The sequence below is a fragment of the Morus notabilis genome, unplaced genomic scaffold, assembly GCF_000414095.1.
Source record: "Morus notabilis unplaced genomic scaffold, ASM41409v2 Scaffold727, whole genome shotgun sequence".
Classification (NCBI taxonomy): Eukaryota; Viridiplantae; Streptophyta; class Magnoliopsida; order Rosales; family Moraceae; genus Morus; species Morus notabilis.
Genome location: NW_010366508.1, coordinates 108738 through 122351, shown reverse-complemented (window position 1 = coordinate 122351; position 13614 = coordinate 108738). Strand labels below are relative to the sequence as shown.

Below are 13614 nucleotides of genomic sequence, written 5' to 3'. Positions count from 1 at the left end.
GTAATGTAGCTGTGAATATAGTGCAGCACCAGTACTTTTTGTTTTTTTTTCCCTCTTACCCTGCTTATAAAAAATGTTGAAGTGCAGAACTATCATTTTATAAGAGTCATCTTTTTATGATTGACCTCTTAATTAATATTATAACTGCCCACTTATAAAAAAAGACTTACCAGGTAAGCTCGTCGTTGCATGATGAAGAGCACGGTATTCAGCTTCCGCACTAGACAACAACACCACATCTTGTTCTTGCTTCTGCAAGTCACCAGATTGCCGCTGACAAATGAAACATACCCTGACGTAGACTTTCTTGTCCAATCTGGAACCAGCAAAATCTGAATCTATGTAACTGACAATGTCCAAATGTCCATGCCTGAAGAACATTATACCTTTGCCTGCAGAGGACTTGAGATAAGTCAAAATACGATTCCCTGCACTCATGTGTCGGTCACTCGGATTGTGCATGAATTGACTCACAACACTGACTGCATGTGATTAGTCAGGTCTAGTGTGAGTTAGGTAGATCAACTTCCCCACCAATCTCTAATATTTCTCTTTGTTCGTTGGAATCTGATTAGGATAGACAATTAAGCCATGATTCACCTCAATGGGCATATCGATAGGTTCACAAGCTGAGCTCCCAGTTTCAGCCAAGAGGTCTAATGTGTACTTCCATTGGGAGAGAAAGAGTCCATGCTTGGATCGAGACACTTCAATGCCCATGAAGTATTTTAGAGCTCCCAAGTCCTTCAATTCAAATTCCTTAGATAGTTTCAAAGCTTATCTATCTCACTGGAGTTACTACCTGTAACAATCATATTATCAGCATAAACAATAAGTAGAGTAATGTCATCACCATCTCTTTTATAAAGAGAGTGATCTGCCAAAGCTTGCTTAAAACCATATACTCCTTTATTGAGTAGCTCAATCTGCCAAAACTTGCTTAAAACCATACTCCTTCATTGAGTAGCTCAATCTGCCAAACCATGCTCTTGGCAATTGTTTCAACCTATACAGAGCCTTCTTCTGCTTACATACCTTACCTTCTTTTGGTGTAAACCCTGGAGGAGGATCCATATATCCCTCTTCCAAAAGATCATTGTGTAGGAAGGCATTCTTCACACCAAACTACCTTAATGGCCAATTTAGATTAACTGCAAGAGATAGTGTAGGTTTCAGGGCAGAAAAGAAAGTATTTCTCATTAATATTTTATGTACAAGGGTTACAATATTTATAGGAAAACCATCACACGGAATAGGGAAAGTAAATCCCTTGATTGAGGGAGATCCTTATCTCAAGGAATCTCTTTAAAAATTGAAAGAATAAACTACTTTCCTAATTTATCTCTAAGCCCTTATTAACCGGATTGGTGCATATCCGGTCCATGACTTTAGTCTACTTTCTTGATTTCTACACTCTCCCTCAAGTTGGTGCATAGATATCTATCATGCCCAACTTGCTAATGAGAAACTTGAAGTTTGGTCTGAATAACCCTTTAGTAAGAACATCGGCCACTTGTTGTGAGGTTGGAACAAATGGCATACAGATGGCTCCAACTTCAATCTTTTCCTTTATAAAGTGCCGGTCAATCTCAACATGTTTTGTTCTGTCATGTTGGACTGGATTGTGGGCAATGCTGATTGCTACCTTGTTGTCACAATATAGCTTCATAGGAATGATCACAGGTCTTCTCAGTTCCTCCAAAATCCGTTTGAGCCATATCATCTCACAGATCCCTTGTGCCATTGATCTATATTCTGCTTCTGCACTACTTCAGGCCACTACATTTTGTTTCTTGCTCCTCCACGTTACTAAGTTTCCCCACAAACGTACAGTAGCCAGATGTGGATCTTCTATCTGAAGTAGACCCTGCCCAATCTGCATCTGTATAAGCTTCAATACCTCGTTCATTCTTCCCAAAAAACAGTCCTTTTCCCGTGAATTCTTCAAGTACCTTAGGATATGGTAGGCTGCTTCTAGATGTTCTTCATGAGGAGAGTGCATGAACTGGCTTACTAGGCTGACAGCGAATGCTATGTCTGGTCGTGTATGTGACAGGTAGATTAGCTTCCCATCTAGTTTCTGGTACTGGGCCGTATCCACTGGTCTTCCCTATTTGTTTCCAAACTTCTAATTCGGATCAAATGGCGTTTTTGCAAGACGACATCCATTCATCCCAGTCTTAGATCAATCACGTACTTCCTTTGTGAAACTGCAATCCCCTTTCTTGATCGGGCTACTTCCATACCAAAGAAATACTTTTGTGAGCCTAGGTCTTTAATCTCAAATTCAGAAGCCAGACTCTGCTTTAGGCGATTCATCTCAGCAAGCATCGTCCCCAGTAAGAATGATGTCATCAACATATACTATAAGGACAGCTACCTTCCCATAAGAGTGCCTTGTGAACATAGTATGGTCTGCTTGCCCCTAGTTATATCCCTGTCTCTTCATGAACTGAGTAAATCTCTCGAACCACACTCTTGGAGATTGTTTTAAACCATATAAGTACTTTTTCAGCTTGCATACCAGGTTTCCATATTTTTCCTCAAACCCTAGAGGTGGATCCATGTAGACTTCTTCATCCAGATCGCCATTAAGGAAAGCATTCTTCACATCTAGTTGTTGTAGTGGCCAGTCTAAGTTACCTGCAAGTGTTAGGAGTACCCTGATAGTATTGAGCTTTGCCACTGGAGCAAAGGTTTCAAGGTAGTCAATCTCATACGTTGAGTAAACCTTTTGGCTACTAAACGTGCCTTGTATCTCTCCAGAGATCCATCTGATTTGTATTTCGTTGTGAACACCCATTTGCAGCCAACAATCTTCTTTTCTTTCGGCAGTTCTGTCATTTCTTCGAGAACAGCCTCCTTCCATTCGAGAACCTTTAGAGCATTATGCACATTCTTTAGAGTCTTCACACTAGACAACTGTGAGGTAAACGCAGAAAAAATAGGTGACAGGTTTTTGTAGAACACAAAGCTAGACATGGGATACTTTACACAACTTCTGACCCTTTTGCGTTGGAGATCAGGCTCAAGTATATTGGGCTCGGATTTGGGACTAGACAAGTTTGTGTGGATAGGTACTGTGTGAGGATTACCTGGAGCAGAATTGGGGATGTCCTGTGAGGAAGGATCTGGATTGATCTGCGGTTTAGGCTCTTGGCAGTGTTGGATAGTTTCAGTCTCTACTCCTTGCTTCCGGTTCTTCCTCCTGTAAACCAACAATTTTTTTGTTCCTGTTTGTTCCCTATTTGCGTCTTTATTAATGTTATGAGATGACTCTATGGACACAGAGTTCAAATTTTCATTACTTAAGTCACTCAACTCAATATTATTAGGAAATTTGGGCTCTTTGTTATGGATTGAACAATTTCAGTTGCAGTTTCTAATTCAAAGTTCGAATCTTCATTTATTCTCGCCCCCTGAAGATGAGTGCCAAAAAATGGTTGAGACTCAAAGAAGGTAGCATCCATTGTGACAAACATTTTGTGAGATTTTACGTCATAGCACTTGTACCCCTTTTGGTTCGGAACATATCCTACAAATATACACTTCCTAGCGCGAGGATATAACTTCCCCCTATTTTGACTGTAAATATGAACGAATGCACTACACCCAAACACTCTCAAGAGTAAATCTGTTGTCAACTTAGAGGTAGGAAATGTATTCTTGAAGACATTTAGAGGTGTTTGATAATTTAGAACTTTGGTAGGCATGCGATTTATTAGGTATGTTGTAGTTAGGAGTGCCTCTCCCCAAAGATACTTAGGAACACCATTAGTAAATAATAATGCTCTAGTGACTTCTAGGAGGTGTTTGTTTTTTCTTTTTGCTATCCCATTTTGTTGGGGTGTATCTGAACATGAACTTTAATGTATTATGCCCTTTTTTGAAAAATATCCCCTAGGATTTCATTAAAGTATTCTCTACCATTATCACTCCTAAACACCTTTATTTTTTCTTGAAATTGTGTTTCAATCATTGTATAGAATACCTGAAAAATCTCTTTTACTTTGAACTTGTCCCTTAATAAATATACCCAAGTGAGTCGTGTGTGATCATCTATAAAGCTAACAGACCATTTTTTTCCATACATTGTTGAGTCCCTAGATGGTCCCCAAACATCACTATGAATTAGCAGAAACGGTTTTGATGCTTGATATGGTCTAGAAGGAAAGAAAGAACGATGGTGCTTAGCTAGTTCACAAATCTCACATTTAAACGAAGATGGACTTTTATTTCTAAATAAATTAGGTAGCAAATATTTTAAGTAATAAAAACTTAGATGTCCTAATCTATAATGTCGAAGCATAACATCATTAGAAACAGAAATAGAGTTTAAACAAGAATTTTGAACTTGGTGTCTTGAGTCGGTTCCATCTTCAAGAAAATAGAAATCTCCACTTTCTCTAGCACTGCCAATCATCCTCCCTGAGACCATGTCCTGAAACTCACACCAAGAGGAGTAAAAAATAACACGACAATTAAGGGAATTTGTTATCTGACTAATAGACACAAGGTTACAAGAGAGTTTAGGAACATGAAATACATCACGCAAGATTATAGAATTGGAAATTTTAATAGTCCATGTTCCAGCAATTGCTGAGAGGGAACTATCAGCTATTCTAATCTTTTTATTCCCTGCACATGGGGTATAAGTTGAAAAAAATTGGAAGCAACCTGTCATGTGATCAGTGGCTCCAGAATCTATGATCCAGGAGCTGTTTTGTTTAGGATTGACACTGAGGAAGGCTGAGACAAGATTACCTGTTTCGACAAAGGAACAAGAAGGGGTTGATTGGTTTACTCGGAATTGTGAAGACTGAAAAAACTTGTGCAGTTGTTCCAATTGCTCCTTCGTGAAAGGTAGCCCTTTAGGAGTACATTGTTGTCCTTGATCTTCACTGGTTGCTTGAGCCGAGAAGCCCCTGTTATCAGCATTCTTCTTCTTCCAGTTCTGCGGTTTTCCATGAATCTTCCAGCAGTTTTCACGCATATGCCAGTGCTTCTTGCAATGATCACACCAAGGCTTCTTTTTCCTGTCATTTTCCGATTCATTCCACATTGACACAAGGGCAGAATTGTCAGTCACAGCAGTCACAGGTTTGTTATCTTCTTCGGTTTTCAACATAACCTTCCTCCTAGTCTCCTCTCTCCTAATTTCAGAAAAGGCCTCCCGAAGAGTTGGTAGAGGGTTTTTCCCGAGGATCCTAGACCTAATCTCATCAAAGACTCGATCCAAACCAGCCAAAAACGGGTACACTCGATCACTCTCTTCTTTTCTCATGAATCTCACGCTATCAGTTGGGCAATCCCACTCATCATTGTAACATTGATCTAACTCTTGCCATAGGGAAACCATCTCATTATAATAAACTGTAACCTCACGCTCACTCTGTTTGGATTTCAACAACTTGGTTTTCAATATAAAGATTTGTGAGAAATTTTTAAGGTCAGAATAAGTCTCTCTAACCGCATCCCATACATCTTTTGCAGTAGAAAGAAAAAGGTAGGGTTTACCTATGGTCGGTTCCATAGAGTTGATCAGCCAGGCAGTGACTAAGGAGTTTTCTGATCTCCATGCTTTCAGTTTCAGATCTCCATCTCCACGTTTCTTCACTTCTCCATTCAAATGACCGAGTTTCCCTCTTCCATCTATGGCCAGCTTCACCGATTGTGCCCATTCTAGGTAGTTTTTCCCATTCAATTTGTGGAGAGTCAATTGGAATGAAAAATGAGAGGAGTCTCCCCCTTGAGCCATGGTGGTTCGATTTGGTTCACCACGATTAGGGCCTTCTGCCCTAGAGGATGCCGAGGATCTTCCTTCTTTTGTAATGGCCGTTTCAGCCATCAATTGAGAAGATTATTTTCGGCTCTGATACCATGTAGGTTTCAGGGCAGAAAAGAAAGTATTTCTCATTAATATTTTATGTACAAGGGTTACAATATTTATAGGAAAACCATCCCACGGAATAGGGAAAGTAAATCCCTTGATTGAGGGAGATCCTTATCTCAAGGAATCTCTTTAAAAATTGAGAGAATAAACTACTTTTCTAATTTATCTCTAAGCCCTTATTAACCGGATTGGTACATATATGGTCCATGACTTTAGTCTACTTTCCTGATTTCTACAAATAGTATGACTGTAACAGTATTCATTTTGGCCACAAGAGCAAATGTCTCTTGATAGTCGATTATGTAAGTCTGGGTGTAACCTTGACAACCAATCTAGCCTTGTACCTGTCAACTGTCCCATCCAACTTATATTTTACCCAAAAAACCCACTCACACCCTACTGTCTTCTTCCCTTGAGGTAATTCAACCATCTCCCAAGTAGAGTTCTCTGGGGGCGAGGGCTTCCTCTCATCTACCATAGCATATTGCCACTTAATATCTTTAAGGGCTTCCTGAAAATGACTAGGAATAGACACAGAAGACAACTGAAGGGCAAATGCCAGGTGAGTTCTAGACAAATTATGATAAGAGACAAAGTCAGAGATAAGGTAAACAACATTAGAAGATGATTTTGAGAAACCTAACCTATCAGGTTCTTTACGATCACAAAGATGATATCTTCTAACTTCTTGTGGATTCAAGACGGTAGATTTAGGATTAGGATCAATTCTTGAAGTTGAAGTTTTAGGAGAGGAGACACGTACCTTAGGGTTAATCTCAGAAGTCATCCCGATGGCATGGTAGTTTCATCTAGAGGGGTATTGGAGTTTGGAGGAGGATGGCAGTAGCATCCTTATTCTTCCTTGTGTAACCTTTTTGAAACATCCGAGTTGGTCTTTCACTCCTTTCACTCTTTTCCTCAAATTCAGATTCAACACCACCGGATTTTCCGGGTTCAATTTCAGCATTTTCAAGTTTGGCAGCATTTTCAGGTTCGGATGGCACATTAGCAGGCCTTCTCCTGTTCCTTCCGAATCCTCCCCCTTACCCGAAATCCAAAACTTTTTCTCTTCTAACCACAAACCACAAGCGTTCCTCTTCCTTACTGTTTATCTCCCTGTGAAAAGGAACCAAAGATGCATCCCCAGAAAAATAAGACTCTTGTTCACATAATTGAACATCCATGGACACATAGTATCTACCTGTAGGAGGATGAAAACATTTATAACCTTTTTGAGAACCAAAGTAACCAAGGAAGACACATTTAAGGGCTCAAGGGGATGGGAGTGGACATGAACATAACACACACATCCAAAGACCTTAGGACATGGATATAAGGCAGAAGGAATAGTGTGAAAATGTGACAACATCCTCAAAGGAGTTTGATAGTCAATGATACAGGCATGCATTTGGTTTATAAGGAAGACAACAGTCATGACAGCCTCAACCCAAAATCGTTTAGGAACACACATAGTAAAGCATAAGGCCCGAGCTATCTCAAGGATATGCCGATTCTTACACTCGGCTACGCCATTCTGCTGAGGCATGTAGGTGCACGTTGTCTGATGAAGGATACCATGTTCTTTGAATAAATCAGCAAGATATTGATTCACAAACTCGCGACCATTGTCAGAGTGAAAAACTTGAACCGGAATATGAGACTGAGTGACAATCATTTTTGAAAATTGAGGAATAACATGTATAACATCATTCTTAGACTTCAACAAATATGCCCAACTCACCCTAGTACAATCATATCGATAAAAGACAAAATATTTATGTCCCGAGGCAGAGGGAGTAGAGAAACGACCCTAAACATCAATATAAACACATGTGAAAGGAACATGACTTTTGTTGAAACTTATTTTAAAAGGCACATGATGATTTTTAGCATAAATGCATTGTTCGCACCTTAAACTGGAAACAGAAACATGCCAAAATAACTGAGGAAATAAACGTTCTAAATAAGAAAAAGATGGGTGACCCAAACGACAATGCCATAAAAGAATCTTCTCTCCCTCTTGCTACTTGAAAACCATGTCCATGCTCAGATTTTAAGTCCCTTGCCCCCTCCAAATAGTAAAGACCTCCCCTTTCTTTACTATAGGTTTTTGGAGAAATTCTCATTCACATTTTATTTTACACAATTGCTCTTTTATAGCAGTTTACAAGCAAAACAGCTATTCTACTAAGCTGATTTTGTTTCCTGATTCAATGAGAATATCTCTTAATTAAAGCAGAAAGTCAACTTAGCCTTTTCAGAAAAGATGACAACTAGGAATAGAAAGGTCCTAACTCCTAAAATAAGAAACTAATAACCACCCACGGATTCAAGGATTTATTTGATCCTTTCATCTGTTTACAATTACTCTCACGACACTCCCCCTCAAGTTGGGCTGCATATATTGATCATGCCCAGCTTGGAACACAATTCCTCAAACACATTTCTGCTGAGTGCTTTTGTACGAATATCAGCAGTTTGCAGCGAGGTTGGAATGTACAACAGCTCAAATCTTCCTTCTTCAAACTTTTCTTTGATGAAGTGGCGATCAATTTTGACATGTTTCGTCCTATCATGGTGCACAAGATTCTTTGTGATGTTGATGGCTGATTGATTATCACAATGTATCTTCATGGATTCTTCAAGACTGATCTTCAACTCTTTTAGAACTCATTCAATCCAGATACCTTCGCATATCCTCTGTGCCATTGCTCGGAATTTTGCTTCTGCACTACTTGAAACCGCCGGTTGCTTTTTGCTTCGCCAAGTCACTAAATTTCCCCACACATATGTGCAATAGCTCGAGGTAGATCTTCGATCTTGTGTTGAACCAGCCCAGTCTACATCAGTGAAGATCTTTGTCTCTCCTTGAACCCTTTTGAAAATAAAGTCCCTTACCAAGAGTCATTTTCAAATATCTTAGGATTCTATAAACAGGCTCCATATGCTCCTCTCTAGGGTTGTTCATGAATTGACTCACTGTGCTTACTGCAAAGCTAATATCAAGTCTGGTATGAGACCGATATATCAACTTTCCCACTAGTCTTTGGTTATCTTCCCTTATTCACTGGAACACCATCTTCTTTATATCCCAACATAGTGCTAGAGTCCATAAGAGTATTTACAGGCTGGCACCCAATCATTCCAGTTTCTTTTAGGAGATCTAGAGCATATTTCCTTTGAGAAACATATATCCCATTCCTTGACCGAGCCACCTCCATTCCCAGAAAGTATTTAAGGTTCTTAAGGTCTTTAATTTTAAATTCTTTTGCCAACATCCGTTCAGTGCATCCGTTTCTCTGTGATCATTTCCTATCAATATAATATCATCCACATACACTATTAGTATGGACAGTTGTAGGTTTCTAGGGCAGAAAAATTGTATATTACTCTATTGAACTGTACAACATTTACACGGCTTTTATAGGGAAAACATACCACCTAATTAGGTATAGAAATCCCTCAATTAAATGGGAAACAAGGCCAAACATCCTACTTTCTTTATTTCTACACTCCCCCTCAAGTTGGTGCATAGATATCTATCATGCCCAACTTGCTAATAAGAAACTCAAAGCTTGGTCCGAATAATCCCTTTGTGAGAATATCTGCTACTTGTTGCGATCTTGGAATGAAGGGAATACAAATAGCTCCAGCCTCGATCTTTTCTTTTATAAAATGCTTGTCAATCTCAATATGTTTAGTTCTATCATGTTGGACTGGGTTATGGGCAATGCTAATGGCTGCCTTGTTATCACAGTACAACTTCATAGGTAGTCACTGGTCTTCTCAGTTCCTCCAAGATCCGTTTAAGCCATAACATTTCACAAACTCAGAGGCTAGGCACTGACTTACTAGGCTCACAGCAAATGCTATGTCTGGCCGTGTATGTGACAAGTAAATTAGCTTTCCCACTAGCTTCTGATATTGAGTTGTATCTACCGGTTTTCCTTCCTTGCTCCCAAACTTATGATTCGGATCAATGGGTGTTTCGGCAGGACGACATCCACTCACTCCAGTTTCTTTAAGTAAATCTACCACATATTTCCCCTAAAACACCGCAATTCCCCTTTCTGACCAAGCTATCTCCATTCCAAGAAAATATTTTATTGAACCCAGATCTTTGATTTCAAACTCAGAGGCTAGGCACTGGTTCAACCGATCCATTTCGGTCACGTCATCCCCGGTAAGAATAATCTCATCAACATAAACTATAAGAACAGCTATCTTCCCACCAGCTGAGTACCTTGTGAACATGGTTTGGTCTGCCTGTCCCTGAGCATATCCTTGTTTTTTTTACAAACTGAGTGAACCTCTCAAACCAGGCTCTCGGTGACTGTTTTAAGTCGTACAGGGATTTTCTTAGTTTACATACCTTTGAGCCAAACTTCTTCTCAAAACCTGGAGGTGGATCCATATAGACTTCTTCTAAGTTGCCATTGAGGAATGCATTCTTCACATCTAGTTGTTGAAGTTGCCAGTCTAGATTAGCTGTAATTGTTAAAAGCACTATGACAATATTCATCTTTGCCACGGGTGCAAAGGTCTCAAGGTAGTCAATACCATACGTTTGAGTGAACCCCTTAGCCACTAGGCGAGCCTTGTATCTTTCTAAGGATCCATCAGATTTAAACTTGGTTGTGAACACTCATTTGCAGCCAACTTTCTTTTCCTTCGGCAACTCCATTGCCTGCCACATTCCATTTTTTTCAAGAGCCCTCATCTCTTCAAGAATAGCTTCCTTCCATTCAGGAACTCTAGAGCATCCTGCACATTCTTTGGAATCTCCACACTAGATAATTGTGAGATAAACACAAAAAAAACTGGGGATAGATTTTTATAGGTAACAAAATTGGACATTGGATACTTGACACAACTTCTGACACCTTTACAATGAGCAATTGGAAGGTCAAGTTCAGACACAGGTGCGGACTCTTGATGTGGAGGATCTATGAGAGTAGGTACGGACTGACTGGACTCTTGATGAGGAAGATTTATGTGAGTAGGGGCTTTATGAGGATTACTTGGAACATCAATATAATTTTGAATGATCTGAGGTGTAGACTCTTGACAGTGTTGGGAGGTGTCAGTCCTATTTCCTTGCTTCCGGTTCCTTCTTGAGTAGACAAGTAGCCTTTTTGTACCTGCTTGTTCATTATTTCCATGTCTACTAATATTATGAGATGGTTCTATAGCTCCAGCATCCAAGTTTTCATTAGTCAAATCACTAGGTTCCACATTTATTAAGAAATTTGGACTTTGAACATTATCAGATGTGCCAAGGAAATCAAGAAAATTAGAATAATCTTCACTTAGGCTCTCCCCCTGAAGATGATTATCAAAAAATGGTTGATCTTCAAAGAAGGTTACATCTAAAGTAACAAACATTTTTCTTGTTCTCAGATCATAGCATTTATACCCCTTTTGGTGTGGAGCATAGCCTACAAAAACACACTTCCGAGCTCTAGGATCTAATTTTCCCCAATTTTGGTCATGTATATGGATAAAGGCACTACAACCAAATACATTCAGAGGTAAATCAGTTATCAATCTTGAAGTTGGAAAGGCATCTTTAAAGGTATTATGAGGAGTTTTGAAGTTCCAAGATTTTTGTAGGCATGCGGTTTATGAGGTATGTTGCAGTTAAAAGTGCTTCTCCCTAAAGATACTTAGGGACATGATGAGTGAAAAGTAGTGCCCTAGTGACTTCTAAGAGATGTTTGTTTTTACGCTCTGCTATCCCATTTTGTTGGGGTGTATTTAGGCATGTGCTTTGATGTATTATCCCTTTTTTTGAAAAATAATCCCCTAGGACTTCATTAAAGTATTCTCTCCCATTGTCACTTCTGAACACTTTGATTGTTTCCTGAAACTGTCTCAACCAATGTATAAAACACTTTAAAAATCTCTTTTACCTTAGATTTATCCTTTAGTAAATAAACTCAACTAAGCCGTGTGTGATCATCAATAAAACTAACAAACCATTTTTTGCCAAACATTGTTGTGACTCTAGATGGTCCCCAAACATCACTATGAATTAGCAAAAAAGGTTTTGAAGCTTGATATGGTCTTGAAGGGAAAAAAGAGCGATGATGTTTTGCCAATTCACATATTTCACATCGAAAAGAAGATGGACTTTTATTTCGAAATAAATCAAGTAACAAGTGTTTCAAGTAATAAAAACTTAGATGTCCTAGTCTATAATGTCAAAGCATAACATTATTAGAAACAGAAATAGCGTTCAAACAAGTATTTTGAACTTGCTGTCCAGAGTTGGTACCATCTTCAAGGAAATAGAGTCGTCCACTTTCCCTAGCACTGCCAATCGTCCTCCTAGAGACCATTTCCTGAAACTCACACCGAGAGGAGTTAAAAATAGTACAACAATTGAGAGTATTAGTAATTTTACTAATTGACACAAGATTACAAGAAAGGTTTGGGACATGAAGGACATCATGCAGGATTATAAAGGGATTTATCCTGATAGTTCCTATTCCAGCAACTGCCGAGAATGAGCCATCAGCGATTCTTATCTTTTTATTTTCTGCACGTGGAGTATAGGTGGAAAAAAACTGGGAACAGCCTATCATGTGATCAGTAGCCCTTGAATCTATGATCCAAAAACTGTTTTGACTGGGGCTGCTGCTGGAAAAAACCGAGATAGGGACAGAGACAGGTTTACCTGTTTGGACAAAGGAACAGGAAGAATTTGATGGGTTTACTCGGAACTGAGGAGATTGGAGAAGTTTGTGCAATTGCTCTAGTTGATCCTTTGTGAAAGGAAGCGATTCTTGAGTACTTTGCTGCCCCTGTTCTTCAGTGAATACTTGGAGTGCCCGATTGTCTGGAGCATTCTTCTTCTTCCAATTCGGAGGCTTCCCATGGAGTTTCCAACAATTTTCCCGTGTATGCCAATGTTTTTTGCAATGATAACACCACGGTTTCTTCTTCCTATCATTCTCCAATTCATTCCTTGAAACAAAGGCCAAATTGTCATTGATAGCACCAGTGGCTGGTTTCACCTCCGAATCGTTTTTCAAAATAACCTTCCTCCTAGTCTCTTCTTTCCTAATCTCAGAAAAAGCCTCTCGAAGTGTAGGCAAGGGTTTTTTTTCCAAGAATCCTAGACCCAACCTCATTAAATTCCTAGTTTAGGCCTGCTAAGTAAAGATACACCCGGTCACTCTCTTTCTTCTTCATAAACCTAACACTATCGGTTGGACAATCCCATTCATCATTGTAGCATTGATCTAATTCTTGCCATAGAGACACCATCTCATTGTAAAAGACAGTCACTTCACGTTCACCTTGCCTAGACTTCCACAACTTAATTTTTAGTTCAAAAATCTGTGAAAAATTTTCGGCATCAGAATAGGTTTCCCTAGCCGCCTCCCAAACATCTCTAGCGGTAGGGAGAAAAAGGTATGGTTTACCTATCGTTGGCTCCATGGAATTGATCAACCAGGCGATGACCAATGAGTTCTCGGATCTCCATGCACTCAGTTTCGGATCTTCAACCTTAGGTCTCTCCATGTCTCCAGTCAAATAGCCTAGATTTCCCTTGCTGTCGATACCTAGCTTCATGGAATGCGCCTATTCTAAGTAGTTCTTCCCATTCAATATGTGGAGGGCTAGTTGGAACGAAATATGAGAAGAATCCCCCTCATGATTCATGGTGGTTCGGTATGGTTCACCAATATTAGAGCTCTCTGCCTTAGATGAAG

The 13614-nt window shown here is 39.5% G+C and overlaps 1 protein-coding gene across 1 annotated transcript; it reads right to left on the bottom strand.

Moving 5' to 3' along the window:
* Nucleotides 1–8278: 8278 nt before the first annotated feature.
* On the bottom strand, nucleotides 8279–10415 carry LOC112093978. The gene is made up of 4 exons (XM_024173693.1): nucleotides 10266–10415; nucleotides 9969–10165; nucleotides 8581–8768; nucleotides 8279–8499 (listed from the first exon to the last, which is right to left on the bottom strand). The coding sequence occupies exons 1-4, from the start codon at nucleotides 10413–10415 to the stop codon at nucleotides 8279–8281; spliced, it is 756 nt and encodes a 251-aa protein (XP_024029461.1).
* Nucleotides 10416–13614: the final 3199 nt, after the last annotated feature.

Bases quoted from the DNA above. Each gene is read 5' to 3' on its own strand.
- LOC112093978 (XM_024173693.1), bottom strand. From the start codon at position 10,415: ATGAATATTGTCATAGTGCTTTTAACAATTACAGCTAATCTAGACTGG. The intron at 8,769-9,968 runs GTCAGAAAGGGG...TATTTTCAAAAG, and splicing joins CTTGGAATGGAGATAGCTTG to GGTTCAAGGAGAGACAAAGA. The intron at 8,500-8,580 runs GTATCTGGATTG...ATAATCAATCAG, and splicing joins GGCACAGAGGATATGCGAAG to CCATCAACATCACAAAGAAT.